The sequence below is a fragment of the Macaca thibetana genome, chromosome 8, assembly GCF_024542745.1.
Source record: "Macaca thibetana thibetana isolate TM-01 chromosome 8, ASM2454274v1, whole genome shotgun sequence".
Lineage (NCBI taxonomy): Eukaryota > Metazoa > Chordata > Mammalia > Primates > Cercopithecidae > Macaca > Macaca thibetana.
In genome coordinates, this window is record NC_065585.1 from 92546821 (window position 1) to 92574295 (window position 27475).

Here is a 27475-nt window from a genome sequence, read left to right on the forward strand (position 1 = left end):
TGCAAATAATAATAGTTTAATTTTTTCTTTTTAAATCATCATACCTTTGTTTTTTTCCATCAATCTTCTTAGTCTTAATTCAGATCCATACTTCTTGGCCCCTTTCAATGAATCTGTGGTGTTCTGTCTAATTAGAAGAAATCAGTAGGAATACCTGTTAAGAATTTTCCATGAAAATGTTAAAGCATGTAAGTGTTTTCCTCGGACTCAGAGGTTCACAATCTTTGTTTATTTTTGTATTTTATTCTTTTTGGGATGTGTGCACAGAATGCATCTATTGCTGAACCTACATTTAAAAAATATGTTGCATACCTTCTGAAAACTTCATTGAGAATGTATTACTATAGTAGATAAGTTGAAAACTCTAGATGTGGGGGTTTCACATTTTCCTAATGTATCTTTTCTGAAACCTGAAAAGTCAACTTATTTGACTTCTCAACATACTTCCAGTGCAGAATTGATCACTAGTGTTATCTAATTATGGTTTGCTTCAATTATTTTTCAAAAAAATTTTCAGCCAACTGTTGTCATCAAAGGGAATACCATTTCAAATGAGAATTCAAGTTTCTAAGTAAAGGCATTTCTCAAATATGTAATCAAAAAGTTTCAAGTAAAAAATACAGATCTTTTAAATATATTTTAATATAGTCAAAACCTGAAAAGTATAGAGTTGAAAGATACTTGGTGCATTGATAAAGTTCCCTGGGGAACGCTGGATGTTTAAAGCAACAATTTGATTGAATAGAACAATAAATGCAGGGCTGAGTGTATTTTTTCTCTTTCTTTCTCATCTACTAGAAAAATATAGATAATAGAGCTCATTTATTTCCTTAACATTTCAGAGCTCCGCAGATGGGAAAACACAACCCAGTGGAAATGATTTCTGGCAACCTTGAGAAGATATGTTAGCATTTTGTGGCATTTCTCTCAGTGACATGTAAAGCATGGCTTTCCCTCATTGCAGTGTCACAGTGAAGTGTCACAATAAAGCCAAAATAGTGTGCCCTCGGGGAAAACTAGGAAAAGGGACCATTTTCCATACACACACAAAGAGTAATATTTATTATAAAGCCTTTCATTTTAGTTCCAAATGCTGCCGGGGCTGTGGGTATTTTCCAGTGGAGAAATGCACAGAATGTGAGACTTAAAGCAAATGTTATGTGTAAATCTAATGCAATTTATGTAAATATAAATAATATGTTAAAAAGTAGAATGCATTTATGGACATACATGCATGCATAAATCTCTGTAGCGTGCCAGGGAGAAAGCTTGTGATGCTGCAAAGTGACAGCATTAGCCAGTGTTGATGGAGTCCAGAGAGCCCTGAGCTGGGAGCCAGGACAGTTCCATCTTTACCTATTTTTGTCACTACTAGCACAGATATTATCTCTTTTATCCACAAACCCTGTGATATGGAAGTTATTAATTCCATTTGGTAGATGAAGAATTTGATATTCCAAAAATTTAACTATCTGTTGCAGATTACACAGCTAGTATTACTTACGTGATTTCACATACTCTTATTATCAAATACAATAGTTTATTATAAGCTAAACTTGTAGTTCTGATAAAAACCTTACATATCCTCTTCATCTTACACTCACACAGTTATTATTTGGACCCAAATGTTGAACTTGATTTTTATAGTCATCAACTGCCATCTCATTAGGTTCATTCTCCTGCCGCAGGCCATAGACATTTTGGGAGTGTCTTAGTTATTATTTTGCAAGGTGTTTCTCATTGCTGCAACTCAGTGTCTTCTTCAGGCTGGATGACTGTTGTATATATTCTCACTCAAATCAGTGGGCAAGGTCCTGTGTCAGGCACCTTTCTTCTAGTTAGAGAGGTTGCTGTTTCATCCGGGTTCTACTTTAACCAATTATCAAATGCATACAGAAATTACCCACGTCTATGTCCTGATGTAGTAAAATGGAGGAGAGGGTGTGAGCTTTGGGGCCCTATAGACTTGGATTCAAATATCAGCCCCACTATTAGCAGTTAATGTGATTCTGGGAATGTTACTAGCTTTTATAAGTACATTTGGATGATGATATTAACAAGATACAGTTTGTAAGGATCTTAAAGGTAGTATGAGTTCAGGCCCATTCATCACTCCAGTCATCAAAGAAATAAATGACAATCTTTTTGATGACCAATCTTTTAGTAACCACCCCTGCCACCCGAGGTCTCACTGATGAATGCTTCCTGATGCCAACAAATAATCTCCTCTTTCTCCTTCTCCTCCTTCCTCAGTTCTATTATGGAAGATGCAGCATGAGATCTCACTTTTAAGTGTGCCGTACACTATTGTTGATTCTAGGTATAGTGTTGAACAGCAGATCTCTAGAGCTAATTCATCTTGCTTGACTGAAACTTTATGCCTGTTTGATTATAACTCTCATTTCCCCCTCCCCCATTCCCTGGCAACCACCATCCCACTCTGATTTTATAATTTTGACTATTGTAGATACTTATAGTGCAGTCACACAGCATTTGTCTTTCATCTGTCTGGCTTATTTCACTGAGAATAACATCCTCAAGCTTCATCTACATTGTTACATATTACAATATTTCCTTCTCTTTAAAGAATGAAGAGTATTTCATTGTATGTATGCACCACATATCCATTTGTCAATTATTCATGGACATTTAGGTGGTCTCCACATCTTGGCTGTTGGGGATAGCTGCAATGAACATAGAAATGTAATGGATGTAGAAAACTGGGTGAATGTTCCTCAAAAATACAACCACCATATGATCCAGCAGCTCCACTTCTGGGTATTTATGTAAAAGAATTAAAATCAGGATCTTGAAACATCTGCACTTTAACACCCTTTGTTAGCTGTTTTCCCAATACCAATGTTATGCTTAAATTACTATGACTTTTAGAATCCATTTCCTTTCCCTGCTTTAATATCTGAATGACGTAGGAGCCTCTCCCATTTGCTACAAATCTTGGCTCATGATGATGGCTTAATGATCTTAGTTTTATATTTTGCAAGGATTTTTTTTGGTGGAAATTCATTTGACTCAGGATACTTGAACTACTTTAGGGAACCTCTTGAACCTCCTGAAGAGAGTTTCTCTAGGAACTCTATGCCTCTTTGATCTGTTTATTCTGCCTCCCTGTTCAGCCCCTCAAAGCCAGTCTCCTTTGACAAAGAAGGCAAGCATAAGGGTATTTCTGCTTCTTTGTGCTGGCTCTCACTACATCATAATCTATGGTGTAGACTTCTGTTTTCCTTGACAAATGAGCAGACGCAGTCCATGTTGGTCCTCACTTCCTGCCCCATCTTCTTATCATGGCGGTGTTTGCTCCCATGGTCATCTGGTTATATTCTATTTTGCTCCATATTCTGTACATGGTCACTTTACATTTAGGTTCATCAGAGAAGTTGTGTGAAAGCATATTGCTTGATTTAGAAACTTCACTCTTCTTTTACCCATCAGGGTGATTTTTAATTCTCTACTTTTTAATCTTCTTAAAGACATTTCCAGCTCTCTAATTATCTCTTCTTCCAGGATCTTTTTTCTTCTTTCTTAGAAGAAATGACACTTTTTCCCCCATTGGAAGTTTTTGAATCTACTCTTCTAAAGCCAAGAGTTCTTGTGTGACTATAACTGAATCATTGTCATGAATAGGCCACCATCTTTTGCGTTGATGTTTGTAAAATAATGGTTTAAGGCCTTTCTTTATTTAGTAATATTCCTGAGGATTTATTTGTCTTCTAGAGATGGAGTAAGTCATATCTTTTTACTCTGAGTCTAGGATTCTCTTCTCTGGATCTTTTCATCTAAAGCTCCACATTTTTCTTCAAAGTACATTTAATAAATATCTCTCATAGACTCACAGTTGGCTAAACCCTCTGGTTTTCATGGATCTTGCCAAGAGAATGTTTGTCTTAACTTCACACATAGAGTGATCTGCATTAATTCTGAGCGAGCTATATGTAGGAAATCTATTTTGAAAGGGCCACCCTCAGGAGCATTTCCAAATAAAACCATATGAGAACAGGAGTGAGGATAAACTGTTGTCCATTTTTGTGAAATCCAATCTTATTTCTCCTCCTTTTATTTGTTCTGTGTGCCAAGTGAGTGAGAATCAGAAGGCAGAGTGCCATGTAGCATCTTTCCACTTTTTTTGTGTTTGATGACTGGAGATGGGAGACAGGATGTTCATAGCTAGCCCCCTTGCTCTATGCTTCTTTCTTTTAAGTGAAAGTACAAGATATGTGACATTTCAAGTTTGAGCCACAACTGTGGCAGAGATAAGCAGTTTCAGTAGCAAACAACTGTTTGAAAAACCTTGTGATTTATCCATACTGGACACATTTTTTTTTTTTTGTATCTGGTGGTATATTTTTCACATTAGCTGTTTCTTAGGATTAGCAAACCAGTGCAAATCTTGTTTCATCCCTCCCTGGGTATTTAGTGTAGTGCCAAGCAAAGCACAGATTAACATATGCTTACTCAGGATTAAGGATGATTTAAAAAAAAAAAAACAACAACTATTCTGATAGGCAGTAAAATAGAATCCACACAGTTCAGTGGAGTCCACAGATGGGGTGTTTTTGTTAGTGCCAATGACCAACCCTAAACCTCTAGTCCCAAGTTTCCAAAGGCTTTAGGTTAGACTTCATGAAAGTTAAATGCCAAACAGCAGTAAATGCTAGTTTACCATATTCTTAATTTTCCTCAATCACTACAGTGTTGCCTATGATTGTTCCATGGCAAAGAAGAGAAGAGCTGAAGATCCGGCTTTGGGGGTTCCAGTCAACAAAAGGAAGTCCCTGCTAATGAAGCCCCGACACTACAGCCCAAACGCAGACTGCCAAGAAGACCGCAGAGACAGGACAGAGGACGATGGCCCCTTGGAAACGCATGATCACTCTACTGCAGGTAGCAAGGAGGAGAGCCTAAACTTTACCTGCTCCCTGGCTCCAAGGACTCTGTGCTAATTCATGTAGAGCATGTGGTTTGTATGGTTGGTATGGTTGTAAAAGTATATTCAGATTTGGAAGCAAAATCAAACATTTATTTTACCTGATATTTATTTATTGAGGACCCACTTTTTAATCAGTAACTGTGGAGGGTCCATTGATAAGCAACAGAGAGTCTTGCCCTATCCATTTTCAAAAGCAGATAATTGAACTATGCCTCTTTTTGAAGAAAATGCAAGATACTAAGTCTTAGAGTTGAAGAGTACTTTTTCTTCCTAATAGGAAGGATTCCTGAAAGAATCCTTTAGATTGAAGGGCATATTTAAACTTTAAGACACCTTTGCAATGATCAAGTTAAATATAATGTTCATTAGTGATTATGATATATATGTATATATTACAGTTAAAACGTTTTTTAAATTTTTTTTATCAACATGTATGGTTTTTACTCCAAAATATAATTGGTAATAACAACATGAACCAATGCAAGTGGTCTGTGGCCTTAATATTTTTAGTATTTTTGAATAAATGCTTATAGCAATCACATATAGAAGCAACCTCAAGTTGGCAGACTAGAGTCTTCTTCAGAAGGAGACTGAAGGAAAATGATGTATATCACTGTGCTCATTATTTCAAAAATAAGTTACTTAAGTTTCCCTTTAGCAGCACATTTCAGTTCATTGATTCACTTCTTCACTTACTCATCAAACAAACTTTTGTGTGCTAAGTGAAATATAGTTACTGTTTCAAAATTTGAGGATTTCTTTTTTCCCCATTGAATGTTATTCGCATTAGTTCCTGGTAGTCACATGCCTCTAGGAGTTGGAATTCCATCACTGATCACTTTGTGCATGAGGTGAAGCTGAGCGACATGCAAAAACTCTCAAAAGTTATAGAAAAAATTAAGATCTAAAACTTGACTTAGTAGAAAAATGAAACTAGGTGTATATTCTACTAAACATAATTTTTTTTCTGAATGTGAATTTTAAAGGAATCAAAATATACTAAATAATTTGTTACTTAAAAAGAAGTACTAAATACGCAAACAAAAGGCAATGAGATTCTTATATAATACATTTTTATGGTATGTAGAATTATAGTTAGCAATAAGAATTAATATAAAAGATTTAAGGGCATACTTATGAGTGAGCACAAATCTCAGTTCAGAATCATCCTAGATTCAGTAATACTGACTTGAAAGTAGAGTTTGCAGTTCTGTGGTTAAAACAAAGCTGTATTCTGATTTGAAGGTATTTAAGTAAATTCTTTGGCTTTTCTGTATTTAGCATGTGATTTAAAGCCTCATAGCTCATCTGTAAATTATAATCACCCTTGACTTTTTTGTTTCCTTGAACTGATCAATTTTATTCGTTTTGTTGTTGTTGTTGTTGTTGTTGTTTTGTTTTTGTTTTTTGAGATGGAGTCTCACTCTGTCACCCAGGCTGGAGTGCAATGGTGGGAACTCAGCTCACTGCAACCTCTGCCTCCCGGCTTCAAGCGATTCTCCTGCCTCATCCTCTTAAGTAGCTGGGATTACAGTCACACCCAGCTAATTTTTGTATTTTTGGTAGAGACAGGGTTTCACTATGTTGGCTAAGCTGGTCTCAACCTCCTGACCTGAAGTGATCACCTGCCTCAGCCTCCCAAAGTGCTGGGATTACAGGTGTGAGTCACCGTGCCTGGCTCAGTTTTATTTGTTGATTCATGAAAATTTGCAGGTTGAATCTAGTATTAGGGAAAGTCTTTGAATCATTTGTGGTTGGACTTGTAGTATAATACACCAACTGACATTAATTAGCCAAGCGTTTAAGAAGATGTGTGTGCTTTTGCATCAGCACATTCTTGTAACTGTTGTGAAAACAGACTATATCTGGATCGCTGACTTGTCACCTTCTATTGTAGTTTGTTGACCACTGTACATGTTTCATATTAACCAATTGAATATATTGTCCAGATGTCCTCCAGTTAAACACACAGTTACAGGCACTAATGGACATTTATTTGCAGGTTCACAAGAAAAGGTTAACTATTTTCATATTTCATATTAGAACCACTAATAATAATAATGAATACGCTAAAATTACAGCAGTGGTGACCATTGTTTTTGAGTTCTTAATATATTCCAGACACGTAAATGATATCGATTAGTCCACATAATGCCACGAGTATGTGTGATTATGGGCACAGTTTTACAGAAGAAATCATTGGGGACCAAAGAGATTTGATGCTGAAAGTAATGCATCTTATAGGTGTTAGAAGGAAGATAATTAGGAAACAATTGGAAGGACAAGCAAAAATAATTATTTCCCAGCTAACTATGCTCTGTAATTCAGCTGTCCTCACGCACTGACTACCTTCAGAATGCAGACTGGGCAAAGTTCCTACAATGTCAAATTATGCAGTCACAGTTTCCAGTAATGGCAGGCCCTGTGCCTGGTCAAAAGAACAAAGATTCTAAGTTGCCTTCGGCCCTCTGAACAAGTTACTCCCCACCCCACGACGAGGAAGGAGAGCTGAGTTAGTGCCCAAGCCAGCATAGGGCTTTTCATCTGGCTTCTCATTTACTCTGGTTGCCCCAGGCTATTTACCTGGCCAGGTGTGTTCCCAATTATATCATCTGCAGTTGGGAGGCTCAGATAATGAGAGAAGGGATAGTGCTCAGAAAGAGACTGAGGTCAGAAGCTTGAATGCTGCAAAGTTTTATTCCATTTTATAGCACAAACTTCATCCATATCCTCAACCTGCTGTCTTTCAAAAAGATGCAGATCACTGTTAAGGGGATAGAAGAGAATATGGACAAACCATGCAGTTACCTCTTCCTTCTTGAGGAGACGAGCTTGCAAAGTACTGCCAGAAGGGAGGAAGAGCAATAAGCACAGGCTTTCCTGACACCGGCAGGGAGAATGAGAGTCACCAGAAGGAAGATTAACCAAGCCCCGGTGTGGGGTCCCCAGCAGCATAACCACAAGCTCATGGGGAAATCTGCCACAGTCATAGAAGTTCTAGGGGCTGGGAGGACACTTTTAACACATATTATCTTTCAACTAATAGCAAATAAGGGATAAACCACTCTGCTTTCAGAACTTTGAAAGATGAATTCATTTTTTCCAAGGCTTTTATTCCCAGCAAAATGTACATATTCAAGAGGCCTGGAAAGCCCATTTACCTATAAAAGTAACCTAGCTAGTTACAGAAACAGAACTGAAATCCAATTATATTTCCAGTGTTACTAAAGGAGACAAACTCAAAATATGCTGTGACTTTCAGAGGATGTTTTAAAGTTGTATCGTTGCAGAACAGCCAACATCTATGCCAGGATTCATTAGTATGTATCTGTAGGATTACCAGAAAACTCCGAGTAGAGGTCTTGGTTTAAAGTAAATAAACAACTGTGACCTTGTATGTATCAGGCAGAAGCATTTACTTTTTACTCTAGAAAAGCATCCCAGCATCTCCCCGCACTGTGAATGCACTCAGGATGGAGAAAGGCCTGGACCAGTGAACAGTCTGCTCTCTGGCTGTAACCCTCTGGTTATGCCCTCCCAAGAGCTGACCCTAGAAATTTTCTAACCTATTAGAGTTTTGTTGTTAAGAAAGTTGAGGTTGGTTCACTTTTAGTTTTGTTTGGTCGTGTTGTTTATTTTACTTATAATTTGAGCATCATCGTTCTTCTCCTTGAAAGTTACCTGACAACTGGCTGGGTGTGATGGCTCACTCCTATAACCCCAGCACTTTGGGAGGCCTAGGCTGGCTGATCACGAGGACAGGAGTTCAAGACCTGCCTGACCAACATGCTGAAACCCCCGTCTCTACTAAAAATACAAAAAAAAAAAAAAAAAAAAATAGCCAGGTGTGGTGGCGCTTTCCTGTAATCCCAGCTACTCAGGATGCTGAGGCAGGAGAATCACTTGAACCTGGGAGGTAGACGTTGCAGTGAGCAGAGATTGAGCCACTGCACTCCAGCCTGGGCGACAGAGGGAGACTCTGTCTCAAAAAAAAAAAAAAGAAAAAGAAAAAGAAAAAAAGTTAACTGGCAATTGCATTCTAGTATCTTCTGCATATGAATTCACTCTTGAAAATATCCAAACTTGGGAAAATAATGAGCTACTAGTGTTCTTAGTCATTTCTCCTAAGGGTCACTGTGTTTCCAAAACACCAACCAGGACATATGGCCTTCCATGGTTGCGGGACCTGGAGTAGCATGTTTCAGAGGGCAGAGCTGGAGTGGGGACCACGTAGCCCTGGTCCTGTGTCTCAGTCTTGCACTGGCTGGCCATGTGGTCTCTAGCAAGCCTGGCCCTCTGTAAAATTGTAGTTTCCTTCTGTGAACTGGAGTAGAAAATGCCTTTCTTGTGCTTATTGTGACAATTACATGAAATAAACAGCTGAACACCATGCCAGGAACATAACAGTTTGTTGTCCTAGGAGGGATCCTTGAAGTACCCATCCAGTCATCAGATCATTGGATCTTCCTTGTTTTGAAGATGAGGACCCAGTCTCAGGCAACCAAGGGCCTGTCCAAGGTCACATAGCAGGTAGTGCCAGGCCAGCCACACCACCTCATCCCCCTAGAAGTTTCTCCCTCCACATTGCACATCATGCACTCACTCAATTTCCAAAGGCAGTTAGTGAACATGGCATAGTGTGCTGGGAGTGGGGATGAACTGAGTTGAGCCTTCTCAACAGTGGAACTCTGCCCATCCTTGGGGGTCAATGTTACTAATTATCCTAGGTAAAAAAGCCCATCTTATTTATGATAAGGGTTGCATAGAACCCCTGCCATGACTACCTTCTAAAATAGTATCTGGGGCAGGGGCAAGAGAGCCACCCTTGACTGGATGCCTATTGGGTATTCCCGTGTGGCCCCCACAGGGTGCACAGGGTGATAACTGTTCTCCTCAATGTGCCAGTGGTGGTGCCAAGCTCAGACAGGTGACGCAGCCCCACTGAGCTCGCAAGAGAGGGTGGCAGGATCAGAACTCAAGCCTAAGTCCACCTGATGCTAACAACAGCGTTTTTTAGGTTGGTTCGGTGGCAGAGGCACAAAATAAATCACCAGGCCCCCAAAGGAAATAAACACACACAGCCTGAGAAAACGAAGGCAACTCATTGCAAAGCTGGGAGAAACAAGCGCCCCATCACAGATCTCTCAGCTTCCAAAGCAAACCCAACTTTTTTTCTTATGACTCCAGTGAAAGCCTGGGAGGGGGGTGGAATGTGGAAAGTTGGTTTGCAGATTTGCAGAACATCCCTAGAAACCCGCGTGTGCTGTGCAGGCACCTCTGTCGGTGGCGCTCCTCTTTTTCTGAGGAATAATTAATAAATATTTTCTTTTAGCATATAACAAACAGTTGAACCAAACAATTATGTAAACTGGAAATGACCCAAAATGCGAGCAGTTGGCAGCAGCACAGTGAAATGCATTGTCGTGCACATGTGCATTTTTGTCACTCCCGCCTCTCTGGTGATCTGCACTTAATAGGAATATTTTAAACTATGTAGCTAAGCAACAGAGGTAATTGTTGCTTTCTAGAGCTTTTGTTAGCACTCTAACACAGCCCAAATATGCATAATTAGGTATAATGTCTATAAATCATTATCATACACATGTGGGTAGTTAAGTGGAGTGAGAGAATAGTTCAATGAATTGAGCATATTCACTGAAAATGCTTTTTATTTGTTTTCTGTAGTTCATAATACTTTAAAATTATCATAACCCTTTACACTTTCTCTTAATAGCCAACTGTGATATTGAGAAAAACTTCATTTGCATTTTAGACTATGTTTAATATATTATTTAAACCTGGAGTTCCTCTGATATGAATTCAGGAGAGGCTAGGCCATCCTATCAAATATTATGTGCCTGTTTATCCAGCCTCTTTTCTAGGAACTAAAATGTTAAATTTTTCAGTTTATGTTGAATAGATCCCAACAAAAGACTGCACCCTATAATCAGCATTATTTACAGGGGCTAGTGTTGTGACTGAATTCTTCCCTTCATCCAAAAATGCTTTTAGTTACTATGGCAATATTTACTTGATCCTGGCAGTCCAGTGTTGATTTAGGGAGATAATTACCAGAAAGGAAGATGATGGAGATGTATTTTTGAGTGTCCTTGTCAGAGACAATGTTTATAAAAAATTAAATGAGACCAAAAAGACACATTGTCTTCCACACAGGCACTCTCTCCCTCAGCGCTCACACCGATGGCTGTGCTTTTCTTCCCTCCAAAGATGTTTATTAGCACAGAATGCACTGCTCTTGGTGTCTTTAACAGTCTTTAATGGGGACTTATTACTGGTTGCTTCCCATCCCCCCACCCTGCCTTTGAGACACAGAAACAGGCCTCCTATTTTTTGGATGTCTGGGCAGTGTTGCAGGCACTTCGCAGACTGGTGTGCACTGGGCACACCCCAAGTGCCTGGGCCTGGGCTGGAGTCACCTGTGAATCCACTTTCACTTGCTGTGTCTTGCACTGGGACAGGCTTGGGTAGGCTGATTATCGTCTATACACTCCATCACCGCAACCTGGCCACTCCCAGAGCAAGGGGGGGATGACACAGACAACAATGGCTGCCTGGGACAATAGCCACTCCATAGAATGTGCTGGATGGACAGGCACGAGGGGGCTCCTCACGGGGTGCCTCTCACGGAGTGCCTCTCACGGGTGCCTTCACATTCAGGACCCAAAGCAGCCTTGTACTGAGAACAGCTAGTTACCATTCAGCACTCTCCAACGCCCCACCTTGTTTCATTTTCTTGTTACACAAGTGCATGCACGTAATGGACCAGAAAATGTGTTACTACTATTTAAGATATGATTTGATCATGCTAATTTTCCTGTTTGTGTTTCCTTCAATTTGGAATTTTAGGATGACAATTACAAAGGTAAACAGGAAGTCTTGAAAACCTCAGAAAGATGTATTGTATCTTAGCTATCAGTCCATAAAATCTGAAAGTATGTCTGAGAAAGACTAGAGAGTAGAGAACATAAACCAAATGGCTTTGAAAATACATTGCCATGCTAACAGAGAAACTGATTAATATTTCCTTTACAATGTATACTATTATATATGTTTGATTTTCTTCTGGTTGCCTAAGAGTTGGGAATATAAGAAGTACAGTAACAATAATTTCACATTCAGCAAATACTATTATTGTTAAGTGTCTACTTCTTGTCTTGGTCAATACCTCAGAGGTACTTACCTCTTAACATGTTGGAAATTATAATAGCTCATTTCTTTTAACACAGTTCTTAGAATATTAAGGTCTAAGTTTTCTCTTAAGAGGATATATGTTTTTCTCACCAATGTTTATAAAATTAATAGAGATTATATACTACACATACTATGTATGTATATGTGTACATATATGTATGTGTATGTACATATGTATGTGAATACATGTGTGTGTATCCATATAACTTGTTGCAATTTTCTAAAATATTTTTTGTTCTTGCTCTTCAAATATTGGTTTTCTTTTTCCGTAGAGGAAGTCATGATAAAACCTATGGATGAAAGTCTCCTTTCAGCTGCACAAGAAAACTCCAGTAGGAAGGAAGACAGATACTCTTGTTATCAAGAGCTCGTGGTCAAGTCTTTAATGCACTTGGGGAAATTTGAAAAAAATGTGTCTGTTCAGACCACAAGTGAAAACTTAAATGACAGTGGCATCCAATCTTTAAAAGCAGAGAGCGATGAAGCAGACGAGTGTTTTCTGATTCATTCTGATGATGGAAGAGACAAGATCGATGATTCTCAGCCACCCTTCTGCTCCTCTGATGACAATGAAAGTAACTCTGAAAGTGCAGAAAATGGCTGGGACAGTGGCTCCAACTTCTCAGAAGAAACCAAACCACCTAGAGTCCCAAAGTATGTTTTAACAGATCATAAAAAAGACCTATTGGAAGTTCCTGAAATAAAAACTGAGGGTGACAAATTTATCCCTTGTGAGAACAGGTGTGATTCTGAAACAGAAAGGAAAGACCCACAGAATGCTCATGCAGAACCCCTGGATGGCAACACCCAGCCCTCATTCCCTGATGTTGAGGAGGAAGATAGCGAGAGCCTGGCAGTAATGACGGAAGAGTCTAGTGACCTGGAAAAGGCCAAGGGGAACTTAAGTTTGCTGGAGCAGGCAATTGCTCTGCAGGCTGAGCGAGGTTGTGTTTTCCATAACACCTACAAAGAACTGGACAGGTTCCTGCTGGAGCACCTAGCAGGAGAAAGGAGGCAAACCAAAGTTATCGACATGGGTGGAAGACAAATCTTTCACAATAAACGTAAGACCCATTTTTGCATTTATTTTAGGAATAAAAGTGCTTTAGGGTTTGAAAAAAAAAGTCAGACTTGATTTTTTTTCAGATAGCTTTTTGACAGTTTAATGCAACTTAAAAATCAATGTATAATTATAAAATAAACAATTTCTTTCTTTTCCCCCACTCTCTAGATTATTCTCCAGTCAAGCTGTGTTAGTTTTGGGTATTTTCACACATGAAAAAAAGTTCATTGAATCTATTTATTTTAATTTAACTGCTTTTTAAAAATGCATCATACCTTTAGAAATAACTTTATTTGACATTATTGGAAGTACATCAGTATTTATTGGATCTTAAATCAATTCCAGAAACTTAATTTTCCTTTGCCACCCTCATCCTTGGATAAAACTGCAAGCCAGGCAGGATGCTCTGGTCCTTTTTGGGATAAACCTGGATGTTAATGCGTTTATGAGCCTACACTTTCACTGGCTCTCTAACTCGGGGCTCGTACATCTCTGGGCCAAACTTCAATGAGAGAGTAGGTGTCCTTTGAGGAGGTTTTGGAGTTGTTCTTCAGGCCTTGGGAAAAGTGTGTTCCTGCTTCGCTGGAGCATTCGCCCTGCTCTTTCTCCCCAGAGTCTTACACCAGATGAGCCTGATGCTGGTTCTAGCAGTTTTATGGAGCTTCCCAAGAGCAATCCTTAGTGTCTAGAATGCTTGTTTAAGATGAGTATTTTCAGATTCCATCATCATCAGTGCTCCAGAATTTGCACTTTTTTTTCCCATCAGCTTCCAGGTGATTCTTGGTCTCTCTGAAACCTGAGAGCCACAGAATTAGGGAGAGGAGTACCTTAGGAAAAATCAGGGCAGTGGACCCAAACAGCTTACAAGAATAACATGTTAGTGTGGTTGAGAAGTTCTGATTGCTGAGAGTTATCCAGAAACAAATTGTATATTTTGTCATTTTAAATCCATTTTAGCACTCACCTGCAATCTTGACAAATAATGTCTTACAGCTCCGAGCTGAGGAAACAAAAAAGGATAAAATGGTGTCATGTAGTGAGGAGCAAGATAATGCCATGCAAACATCCTGCAAGGGTTGGAGTGGGGACAGAATATTAATGACTAGCCTGTGGTTCAGGACAGGACACTGTATCTAGCTCTGCACTCCCACTAATGTGCAACTTATTGTATTTAACTTTTTAAGGAAACTACAAAATCAGAAAAAAAAGGGGATTTACTCAAAATTCCCCAAATCCACAATTTCTGACATACTATATTTTATTGATCCTAAGAGATATCATTTCTATTTAGTTATTTATTTTTGAGTTTTGCTCTGTCACCCAGGCCGGAGTGCAGTGGTGCCATCTCAGTGCACTGCAACCTCCGCCTCCCAGGTTCAAGTGATTCTCCTGCCTCAGCCCCCCGAGTAGCTGGGATTACAGGTGCTTGCCACCACACCCAGCTAATTTTTGTATTTTTAGTGGAGACGGGGTTTCCCCATGTTGGCCAGGCTAGTCTCGAACGTGATTCACCTTCCTCGGCCTCCCAAAGTGCTGGGATTACAGGCATGATCATTTCTCCATTTTATCATCTCTGAACTCAGAAGAATATACCATAGTTTAATTACCAATCATTTTTTTCTTTCTAAGTAGCACACAAAATGATGATTTGTTTTGTTTTGTTAAACAATTGATGATACCTTACAGGCAATTAAACCTAGTATTTATAGAAACTTAATTATTTGAGCCACATCTTAAAGTATTTGATGATCCTTTGGATAATTTTATAGAGCTTTTAAAACTTCTTTTTTTGTTTTCAAAAATTAAGGGCATATAATTTGTGCTTGTAAACATTTGGGCCAGTTGGAGACTTACCGAATTCCTACTAGGGCTGGATGAGTCAGCGGTATATCCTAGTGCCTGAGGCATGGGGGCAGCCTCTGCAAGATCAAGACCAGGCAGGCTAGTCAGCAAAACAGGTGAAGAAGGTGAAGCCCACATTGAAGAGCCACAGGCTTAGTCTAGAGGAGGCCTGCAGAGTCCAAACTGAGTATTCCTTTCCTGTTCCTTGTTCCCAATGTGGGATCCAATGGCACAAGAAGGATGTTTTTTGTCTCTGACATGCGCTCCATGCTGTTAACTCAATGCTCATCCCAACTGATAGCCATATTCTCCAAAATACCAGCCTAACTTCCCAGACACCTTGCCCATGCAACTTCACTGTTAAGGAGAAAACTCAGGAGTTTTAAAATCTCATTTAACCCCAGTTTTCAGATGAGTCAGCAATTCTAAAATTAGTTTGGTTAGACTCTTGCCACTAAGCATTTAGTGAGATTTAGGTTGCAATGTAAGTACAGTTGCCATGTCATTGACTGTCCTGCTTGTGAAAAGGGGAACACTATGAACCATTACATGAGTACATCAGATGTGAATGAGGACAGTCCCAGGAAAACCAAGGTGTAACATCACCAGAGTATAAGGTCACCCTCATTATGCAACACTGTACAAAGAAAACAGAGGAAGAGCCAAGCCTGAGAGTCACCCAAAGCTCAAGCTCTGGCTTCTTATCATGCAAACAGGTTCTGCCCTCCAGAGCATTTCCCTGCATCTGTGTTTCACCCAGCAGAGGAGGGACTTGCAGACAAAGGGGCACGGTGGACTGTCAGTGGGCTGCACCTGGGCAGGAGCCAGCCTGCCTTATCTCTAGCACCCTCTCCGGCTTCCTGCAGACAAACAGTGTGGTGAGGAGGGGAAATGTGCGACGCCAATCCTTTCAATGTGGTTTAGAAACGTGGCCTTACCTGGGCAAGGTCCAAGAGAGGAAGGGCATCGAAATACACATTATTGCTCTTCTCCTTTTTTTCTAACTTACTCTCCTATGGTGTCAGGCCCCTCAGTTCCCCTAATCAGACTTTAAGAATTTGGACCTAGTGGTCTACAGATTTCACATCAACTTGAAATTTGGCACTATTTTTGGATTAAATAAAACATATATCCGCAAATCACAGAGCATCGCAAAACTCTTAATTTGTCTATTACGAAATGCAGAGAGAATAGTGTTGACACCGGCACATTTAGGTCCTATCTTTCCTTAAATGCCCCCTGCTGGCCGCAGCCCCATCATCTGGCCATTCCTTGCTCATTTGAGACTTCCTGCCTTGTCTCTTGACCTCCCTGACCCTCAGCACAGAACCACTGGAAGGATCCTTGGCTCTTCCCCCTTCTGCTGAATCCATGCCCCCATATAATTGCATTACATTCAACCTGCTGTGCCCCATCTGCCCAGGACTGTTGATCATCCAGCAACTGGGGTGCCATGGTATGGCAGAGGCACGTCTGCTCTCGCAATACAGCGCCCAGGAAATGTCTGTCGCATCCCGTGACAGTGGCCAGACTTTGTGCTCCGTTGCACAGGAGCACAGGAGGCTCCGCACCCTCGCACGCAGGCCCCGTGTTCCATTGTCAGCATCTTCTCGGGCAGGACCACACTGCCTGTTTTCACTCCCTTTTTTTTTTTTTTTTTTTGAGACAGAGTCTTGCTCTGTCGCCCAGGCTGGAGTGCAGTGGCCGATCTCAGCTCACTGCAAGCTCCGCCTTCCGGGTTCACGCCATTCTCCTGCCTCAGCCTCCGAGTAACTGGGACTACAGGCGCGCACCACCAGGCCCGGCTAATTTTTTTTTATTATTATTATTTTTTATTTTTTGTAGACACAGGGTTTCACCGTGTTAGGCAGGATGGTCTCGATTTCCTGACCTCGTGATCCGCCCGTCTCGGCCTCCCAAAGTTCTGGGATTACAGGCTTGAGCCACCGCGCCAGGCCCCTGTTTTCACTCTTAGCATCTAGGTGCTCATTATTCCTGAGGCCTCATGTTGCAGACCCCGGTAGCCTCCTTTCCTCCTGCATTGCCCCTCTCTGAGGGCTCCTGTGCATCTTCTCATGCTCTTTCTTCTCCCTGACCCAAGTGCCGTGGGACAGGTGCTCCCCATGGTTGGTGTTATTCCCAGCACAAGTTAGGGGGGCAATTTGGCTCTAGGAGTGAATCTCTGTTTCAACTTTATCTGCCATCTCAGGCATGAATGTGAACATTTCTGAATAAGGCCTCATCTGTGTTAGTTCTAAGCTCACCAGTATTCATGTTTGGTCCTCATTTATTGCATATATTTATGTAACCCTTTAAGTTGTGGCAAAGTGTGTGCCAGAAAATCAAACCCAAGCTTGTCTGGAGCCTCACCCTCCCCAGGCTCCCAGAAAATGCATGAGCAGGTGGTGTCCCTCGCCATGCCTGGCTGCTCCCATGGGCCCCACCCACACTGGTGTTCCTGAGGGTGCTCTCTGGACTGCTGCTCCGTGGTCTGCACTCTTTGCACTTTTATTTTCTGTAAGCCTCCTGCAAGAACATTTCCCTTCCAAGTCTTCCTGCTGTCTCAGTTTTCGGATTCTGCATTTAGAGTGAGATCAGCAGCTTCTTCCCTGTACTCACTGCACGCTGATCCCAAGTGGCAACCCGTGGGGGTGCTGGAATCTCGAGACTGTGAATCACTAGCACTGGACATACAGGACACAAGCCAGTATCCTTGCCCTGTCCTAACTCTGCCAGCTGCTCTGCAGGGAGCAGGCTCTGCTGTCCACCCTCAAGCCCAAGGACCTGCAGGGCCAAGGCCAGACAGGTCTTTCTCAGATATGGTGGTTTCTTTGTTTTTGTCATTTTGAATCCATCTTTTTCTAGACTTTCAATAAGAAATGGTTTTGGTTTAAATAAATTCTTTCTGACTTTTTTTCTTTTCGGGAGCCTGTTCATCCCCTGGCACAGGGTTGATTTTTCATAATGAGGCTCTAACTGCAATATGTGACATGACAACTTAAAACCATCTCTGTATTTTAACACTCCCTTGCCCTGTGTCAGCCTTTACTTATGAAACCAAGAAAATTGAAAACATGTTTTCTGTTTCCACAGGTCTTAGTTGAGGGTCTTATTCAAGGCAACGTGAGAAGAATGTTTATAACAGTAAAACTGAATGAAGTGAGAATGTTACCCTGCAAGGCCATTCTATTGAATGGGAAGAAAAACAAGAATAACCAAATGCATTTCTCAATTTAATTTCTCCATAGATTCACCAAGGCCTGAAAAAAGGGAGACCAAGTGCCCGATCCCTGGGTGTGATGGCACGGGACACGTGACGGGGCTCTACCCCCACCACCGCAGCCTTTCGGGGTGTCCCCACAAAGTGCGGGTTCCCCTGGAAAGTGAGTACTGCTTGTCCCTCAAAGCAGAAGCCTCCTTCTTATACACACCTGATCATTAAGATCTTTCTCTCCCAATTTGGAATTAGGAATGGAAACAGAGTTTTTTAAACTGTGTCAAGCCAATTCCATCTAGCTGTGGGTTTTAAAACACAGTGTATTTATAGAAAATTCAAGGTGCAAGAAAGCCAACAGATCAAGAGACAATTGCCATAGGAAAACAGCTAGCTCCTCACAGTGCCCAAAGGAAGGGCCAGGCCACAGCATTGAGGGCCACCCAGGAAAGCACAGGGAGTTCAGGGGTAGAGGGAGTGCAGACAGTGGGCCAGAGTCTTTATGGTGGTTTCTGATGGGGCAGGGTAAGCAACCTTAGGACTGGCCAGTTTGAATGATTTCAGCAGGCTTGGGGACATAAGGGCTGTCCCTAGTTGTCTAGTATCTGCCTCTGGAGCGATCAGGTCAGAAGAACAGTGCCCCAGACGGTGAGTGCCCAGTAAAGGAGGTAGTTGGGCTGTGGGTTCCAGATAGGCTGGATTGCATTTTTAAAGTGTGCTGTGGGAAAGTTGTTCATTCTCTCTGGGAATTGGGTAGCCTGGGAGGAGCAATCCCTCCATAGTCAGCAAGGCCCCAGATGTTAAATCATCAGAATATAAAAATAAGGCATGGTTATTAAGCTGTGTGACTACACAGTTCTGTTTCACCTAGAAGCATGGATTCCTTAAGCTCAGGACCAGTCTGCCTTGAGGCATCACAAGGCGGTAACCATTGTCCTCCTGGCTTCCTCTCGCAGTGGGAACACGCTCCTTGGTGTTGTCTCAGGGCATCCTGCAGCAATGGAGGGCCCTGAGTAGGAGCAAGCCTTGGCCCCCTCTCTACCCTCAGCCCTGCTGTGAGCTCTCTGTCCACTGGCAGTGGAGTAGAGGGCTGCCACCTTCTACACTGTACAATATCGACCTGTTCACTTTGTGAACCTACTTATTGAGACATCTTTTGGGCCAAAAAAAATTGCAAAAATGGAAGTGCTCAACATCAATCTTCTCAAAAGTGAGATTTTGCAAGTCACTAAGTCTCATCAGCTCAGTGCTGTCTTGCCAGATTAGCAGTTCCTCAGACTGGTTCTCTGGCTGTTCGCTCAACCATACTTTTCTCCCAGTAACCAAACGGCAGTGGGGTGTGGGGAGTAGGGGGTGGATGGACAAAGAATCAAAATAATATTACTTAGAAAATAAAGAAGACTATACACAGAACTTCAAACTGCGGGGAAAAGATAGAAAGAACTATATGACAAATGGTGTTCTCCATCCATCCCCCAGGGAAAATCACATTCATGGGAAGGGAAGGTTACAAGCTTTTCAGTATACATTAAATATCAGGAGAATCATCTCATTGAAGTCTAGTGTAAACATAATGTGGAGTTTAGAGAAATTAAAACTTCATCAAGCTTGCTGGATTTGATTTCTGAAGTTCTTCCATGCTCACTTGTTTGTGTCTGAATAGAAAAAGCATGGTGGATGATGGAACTAAAGTCATTTAAATGCAAAGTTGAGAGATACATGTGTTAGTGTGCTTTGTATTTATGGTAAAGTATTCTTTCCTTTATGTGTTGTTTTGTGCTTAGTTCTTGCCATGCATGAAAATGTGCTCAAGTGTCCCACACCGGGATGCACAGGAAGGGGTCATGTGAACAGCAACCGCAACACCCACAGGAGGTAATTCTCATTAGACGACAATCACTTTGCATTTAAAAAAATGTGGTAGCAATGTTCCACCAATAAAATAATGGGTTAGCAATGTGTGATGAAAATTGCTGCATCACTATGCAATATGTGACACTTGAAATAGAGAAGAAATATTCTCAGCATGTGCATTGTCAAAAAGAAAGGACCTCATCATTTGCTTTCTTAGAAATGTGTCTATTAGCAGCCAGTTACGATAATGAAAAAATATTACATTTGAAGTTGCTGGGGTTACCTATTGATATAATCATACAAATAGAATGTGTTGTCGTTTGCTCCAGAACCTCACCGTTGCTGTTTTAACATAGCAAAGAGTTGCTTCTAGGTTATCCTGTATCCTGTCCAATAGACATTAAAAAGGTACCAACAGGGCTTCAGTGGTTGTAACTATAAACCAGGTGTAGGGTAGACATCATTTCATTGAAATTGCAACTAGCATAAGACACACATATGTGCATTTACATGCAAATGTATTGTGTATCTATAAATATTTGGGGTGAAAATGCTGATGGTTTGATATTCACGTTTTATATTACAAGTCGATTATGTGGCAGTGAGGTACTATGTGACCTATAAGCACTATGCCAGCAAACTTCACATTCTGCACTTTGAATTTCAACTAAGATGAAGAACTGAGTTCCTAAAATGTTTCTAAAGATGCCAAGATAAGTCAAGGAGTTATCATGCTAACTTCTACAGTTGGACACATTGCAATTGGAATGAGCACCTTCACTTAGAATATTAAGAAGTTTCCAAAAGCTTTCGCTATTTATCCCTTACATAATGCTTTTATGTTTAAAAACGAGTTTGCTACCTTTCACCTCTGAGATGGGGCTGGGAGCAAGTATTGACACTGTAGTTTGCAAAACCCTTTGGGATCTTTCAGTGTGTGCGTGGTGCTAAGTGAACTATTAATATGACTTAACATTTAGTGTGTGCCAAGTGTGCTGTGAGGCACATGCCAAAACAAATCATATTATCATTTTAACTCAAATCCTCCTGTGTTTCCTTTTTTAAACAGTCTTTCTGGTTGTCCAATTGCTGCAGCTGAAAAACTGGCAATGTCCCAGGATAAAAATCAGCTTGATTCTCCCCAAACTGGGCAGTGTCCTGACCAGGCCCACAGGTATGAACCCCCAACGATGTTCTCGGTGCTCTCTTCATCCAGGCTCCTGCACAGCGGGGCCTCTGGCCCTTCGTGTGTCAGTTCCCTGTGGCTCGGCCTCCCCTCTCAGCCCCAGTAGACCTGGGTGTGCAGCCCACCCCACTAGACCAGAGGCTGGTTTAGTTAATGACGTCGTTGCTGAAATGAACTACTAAACTCTTCAGAAGTTTAACTTGAAAGTCATCTCTTTGCCAAGGTAACATAATAGGGGTGAATCTAAAAGAATGAATATACTATAGCTTACATTAATCAGAATTGTGGGTTACTAAGTATACCCACAAGTCAAATGAGCACCCCTTCATCACTGACTTCACCTTTCCGCCAGGAGAAAATGCCATCAAAAGTCACTGCTACCTTTCATCACATATATATAGCAAAATATGTGATGTTATATATTATCCTTCAGTTCCACAAGCACATATAATGTATTTAAAACAAAAATTCATTCCATGATTGACAGCTATTAATAAAATATCTCCTATTGGTCCTGGTAACTCCCAGGCTCTTGGTGATGTCTAGAAATTTGGAAGATCTTATATCTAAATATTAAAGTATGTATGTATGGTGATATTTAATGTGAAGTTATATGTTTATTGCCATAAAATCATTGTTGTAGGGAAAATGATTTCAGGATTAAGCTAGATGATCAGATAACTATTGTTACTGAGTCACTGAAATACAAAACCAGTTATTAGACATTTCCACGTTTTCAAGATACGGCTTCCCTTAATATTTTGCTTCTATAGATTTGATTAAAAGAGTCAAAATTGGCATTTAAATCACATGTGTGAAGAACATATGTCAAGTGAAAATCATGAATTACTGAATAAGTAGCAATTAAAAATCTTAAAGTAGGATTCTTGGTTGGTATGACTGTATACTCTAGTTTCTCCCCAGGTAAGTTAGTTAGCAAATATAGAAAGAACATTGAATTTCATTTTGCTCATTTCTTAAAATATTAATATTGTTTTAGATTAGAATATATATACAGCTTTAAGGCTCTAAACCAGGTTATATAGGCAATAATAAGATCAACTCGTTGTTCAGATGTTTTTATATAGCAGCTAAAAAGTTTTTGTAAAATCTAATCCAAAAAAACTCATTGAAAACTTTGACATTCTGATGAGTTTGATGATTTTTGGTGGAAAAAAGAGAAAAATATATATTTTAATATTGCTAAATTTTGAAAGTATATTTGTTTATGTTCTTTTACCATTAGACCACAGCAGAAAATCAGTTGTGTTTTACTTGGCTGGAATCAGTGCTACATAAATATGATGCCCTTGTTTAATCCAAATACAACAATTCTAAAAGAATATATAATTCACATTTAGCTTAGATTGTGATAATTATGTTGAAAATGTGATAGATATTATAATACAGTAAATGTGATTCATATTGAAATGATGGTAATTCAGTTGATAAAATATTGAAATGCCATTTAAAGTATTACATATATCAGCAAAAACATTCTGACTGAAGGCAGGGAAAAAAGGTGAAAAGCCCAGGAAGAAACTCCCAATTCAGGAATCAAATCTCTGGTATCTGCACTGCCCCTCTTAGGCATCAGATTTCTGCCAGCTCTGCAGGACTGAGCAGGGCTTAGCATCACTTCTGAACGGAATATAATGACACTTCCTCACTGGTCACAGTTGTGACTATTCATTGCCAATCTAATGAACAAATCTAACAAGCAGAACGTGCACACCTTGTCAGTGCCTTAACCAGTATTTACTGATGGTAACATGGCTTTTTTTTTTTTTTTTTTTTTTTTTGAGATGGAGTCTTGCTCTGTCTCCCAGGGTGGAGTGCAGTGACATGATCTCAGCTCACTGCAACCTCTGCCTCCTGGGTTCAAGTGATTCTCCTGCCTCAGCCTCCTGAGTAGCTGGGATTATAGGTGTGTGCCACCACACCTGCCTAAGTTTTGCATTTTTAGTACAGACGGGGGTTTCACCATGTTGGCCAGGCTGGTCTCGAACTCCTGAGATCGACCCGCCTTGGCCTCCCAAAGGGCTGGGATTATAGGCGTGAGCCACCACACCCACCTGACATGGCTTTCCTTTAAGAACTCAAAATGCTAACAAGCATCAAATATTTGCTCATGATGTCTTCATAAGATGAATGGAGGATTGCATATTCTTAATTTGCTGATGGGAGGACTGGGACACAGAGTACGCAGCATCATGGTAGCGACGTACAGCCCAGAGCATCTTTCCATCTGGCCCTATGGGTCCGGAGCACGCTGCTCTGTCCTGCCATGGCCCCATCTCTCTTATTGTTCAGTGTCTCTGTGGATACCTTCAGGAGCGACGCACGTATCTATTGTAAATTCTGACACTAATGTGCTCACCAGTAGTTTCACTATATTTCTTTTGAACTGCTTCATCCCCCCTCTCCAGGACAAGCTTGGTGAAGCAAATTGAATTCAATTTCCCATCACAAGCCATCACCTCTCCCAGAGCCACACTGTCAAAAGAACAAGAGAAGTTTGGAAAAGTACCATTTGATTATGCCAGTTTTGATGCCCAAGTTTTTGGTAAACGCCCTCTCATACAAACAGTGCAAGGAAGAAAAACACCACCATTTCCTGAATGTAAGCTTTGAGCTCTAATACCCATTTCTCCAAAATGCTTCTTGTGTATGGGTGTATGTGTGTATCAGGGGCCAGGGGGCTGTACTTAAATATATGATATACTACATACAGCTGGCAGGAGAGGAAATATATTCGAGTGAAATACAATAAGGAAAACAATAATAAGTTGATCAATGTTACTGATTTTACACTGAAGTTACACATAATATAGTGAATAGTTAATGAGTTAATTATTCTGCAAATATGATGCTATTGTTAAATCTAACTACAATAATTCTAAAGAAATATTTAACTCACAGTTAGCTGGAGTTTGGATTACTATATTGAAAAATGTGATGACTGTTGTAATGCAGTAATATTTATTTTTATCGAAATTATGGAAATTAATAGGTAAAATGTTGAAATGCTATTTAAAATATTACTCAACTCAGCAAAAGCGTTCAAACTGAAGGTGGAAGGGAAGGTGAGAAGTCTAAGAAACAATCTGAAAGTCAGGATTTTACTATAATAGAAGAATGGTGTGGCTGTGGAAACTACTCACAAACTGAAGCATTAATATGGAAACACTTAAAATGCATTAATATTTTTTAATGCTAACACATCCATATAGAACACCATAACTCAAGTATGGTATAATATATAAAATCTGGTGTTTTTTCTTCTTACACATTTCTTCAACTTGTTGGGAGTCCTTAAACATTCTAATGAAAAGGTGTGAAAGGAAATATTGGGAACCAATCGAGGCCATGATTTCTTCATTATGGTCACTTAACTTCCACAAAGGAAGGAGCTAAATAATGCACACGTTGCGTTCTCCTAGACCATGAATTTTTTACAACATTCTGCATAGCCATAGAATCCCTTTGAACTTATACCAGGCTACGGAAACTGAGTGCTCTTAAGAGCACAGAATGTTTACCGCATTGTGTGATGTTGATGAATTCTTTCGGAGAACTAGAATTTCATCTAAACCCAGTAGTAAACAGACTTGAAAGGAATTTGCCTATCAGGGAGAGGTACATTACACTCTAAAAGATATTTTACTTAATCTTATCAAATATACGTTCCAACTAACATAAATAACCACTAACAACCTGTTAGATTTAGGGGAAAAGTTATACACACATAGTTTTATATCTATCTATCCATGCAATTTTATGTGTGCCTATACAGATATACAATTTTATTATATATACACGCAGTATACACACATACATATATGTTTAATTCTGGCAAAGCTAGTTACTAAGAGCATTCAATGCACTCATATAGTATGGATATTGATTTTTTAAAGTGCAAAACATTCAGTGACATTTTCATATTCTTGTAATTATAGAAATATAACATTTGCCAGTGTTTTAAGTTTTGTTTTATGAAAAGTAAGAATCAAATATTTAAAATAAAAAAATTAATATAAAATAAAAAGCTAAATGTTTTTATATTAACTCACATTAAATCTTGAGTATTTCTCCTGTAACCTTGAGTGATGTTTACAAATACTCAAGAATGAAGAGAAATATGTTTAATTCTATCTCTCAGTAATGCTTTGGTACCCACAACAGAAACATAAAATGGAAACTCAGCCTTGATAACTAAATTGCCTTTCTGTTCACCTTGAGAACATTTCCTCCCTGCCCTTTATTTATCTCTCTCTTCCTAAATATGCAAAATGCCAGCTGATTAAAGACTCCACCATCTATTTAGTTCCATCTAGTTGGATGAAGAACAACTTCTACTGGTTTAAGGACAAAACAAGCCTGCATATCAAATAATAAAAATACAATTCCATGTCTAAGTAGAAATTGTTATTGTGGAAACAAATATTGAAAGGACACATTTTTTTTTCCACCAGTGGAATCAGTGGTACTCACATATATGCAGTTTTCCAGTGGGCTTGCCTTAAACTCTCTGTAGTCCCTGGTGGGTTTTGCTAGTGCGTTTTTCTATCTACAATTTTTGTCACAAATGTTGCCAGTGCACCTGCCCCATAACATTAGTTATGGAGTTTTTGTCATAAGAAGTGTAAATACAAAAATATTAAGAGAATAGGCTTTCTCTCCATGCAATTACATCATTTGTTCTGTGAATCTCTGGGAAAACAGGTCTGGATAACCTTCATTTAATGTTCCCATGGATAATGGATCGTGTTTTAATTTATTCTTCACATATTTTAATGCAAGAAGTTACGTCTTTAAAAAAAACAAATCTACTTAATGACTAAAACCACGTACATGCAATTGCTAATCAAATCTCTCTTCAACAGCAAAGCATTTTTCAAATCCAGTGAAATTTCCTAATCGACTGCCTAGTGCAGGCGCCCACACCCAGAGCCCTGGCCGTGCCAGCTCTTATAGCTACGGTCAATGTAGTGAAGACACCCACATAGCAGCAGCTGCTGCCATCCTGAACCTTTCCACCCGCTGCAGGGAAGCCACAGACATCCTCTCCAACAAGCCACAGAGTCTGCATGCCAAGGTAGGCCAGTCCAAGAGCCTGGAGGGTGGGCCAGCGACTGAACCGTGAGAATAAACTGCCTTTCATGTTCCTAACCACATTCACTACCACTCGCTCCCCCACCTCTGAAGCGATCCCCTCCCTGTCTCAGGAAGAGGCTCAGAGGAACTCAGGCAGGGATGAGTTTGGTGGGGTCAAAGAAGGATGAAAGTGTGCTCATCTTGCTCGTGGCTCCTCTTGAAGTTGGGGTACCAAAGTTTGGGGAGAAGTGAGTTACAGAGATGGGCTGGGGAGAATTTACACATTTCAAAGCTATTTTTGAGATGGGGAATTTGGCACACGAGAAAAGAGGGTTGCTATTAAAATAAATCTCAACAATGGAAGCTTTCCAGTGTCTGCAAATCAAAGATGGTAAGAAATGTGTGACCAAAGGGTGACTTGTAAAACATTTGCAAAATTGACCCATGAAATTTTATCATTGCACATGTTACTATTGTGTAACATAAGATAGTCTGAGTCGCCACAGTATTCTCCAGGGACATGTGGTAGAACCTGGATACATTAAATCAACAGGAGATGATTCAGGGAGAGTTGAGAACTCAGGGCATTCAAATACAAAATCACATTCTGTGAAGTTTTAAAAACACCACATTTCTGAAGCCCATGAAATTAATCACATTTCTCCAATACCCTCTCCTTTCCTTCCCAATTGATACTGAGAGGTAACTTGATGAAAAAAAAAAAAACAAAGATCCTTCATGCCCTTTGACAGCGAAGGGCTTCTGATGCCACAGTCACAGCGATCCACAGAGCTTGTAAGAGCGGCTCAGCCATTTGCCCCTGCTGTCAGCTGGAGCAGAAACTCCTATTTACAGAAAGGGCTTCAGTTCAAAGAAATGATTTCCCTACCTAGATGGCTGAAGCCATGGAAATAAGTTACCCAGACTCACTTGAGAAGAAATGTTACCCTGCTTTATGTGGAAGATTTTCTGAGTTAAATGCCAACCCTGAAACTTGAGCACTTGAAGACCACGGCTTCTCTTTTCCCCTTTAAGTGTGCGGGTCCCCGGCATGGTCAGCTG

At 40.2% G+C, this 27475-nt stretch overlaps 1 protein-coding gene across 3 annotated transcripts in view; it reads left to right on the forward strand.

The window, feature by feature from the left end:
• ST18 (ST18 C2H2C-type zinc finger transcription factor) overlaps positions 1-27475 on the forward strand; it is a 122258-nt gene that overhangs the window by 47504 nt on the left and 47279 nt on the right. For all 3 annotated transcript variants that reach the window (XM_050801790.1, XM_050801787.1, XM_050801788.1), the window contains 7 exons: positions 4709-4899; positions 12430-13221; positions 18311-18445; positions 20061-20151; positions 21200-21304; positions 23746-23939; positions 26203-26414. In XM_050801790.1, coding sequence (XP_050657747.1) covers positions 4709-4899; positions 12430-13221; positions 18311-18445; positions 20061-20151; positions 21200-21304; positions 23746-23939; positions 26203-26414 — 1720 coding nt within the window. The remainder of the gene's footprint in view (positions 1-4708; positions 4900-12429; positions 13222-18310; positions 18446-20060; positions 20152-21199; positions 21305-23745; positions 23940-26202; positions 26415-27475) is intronic.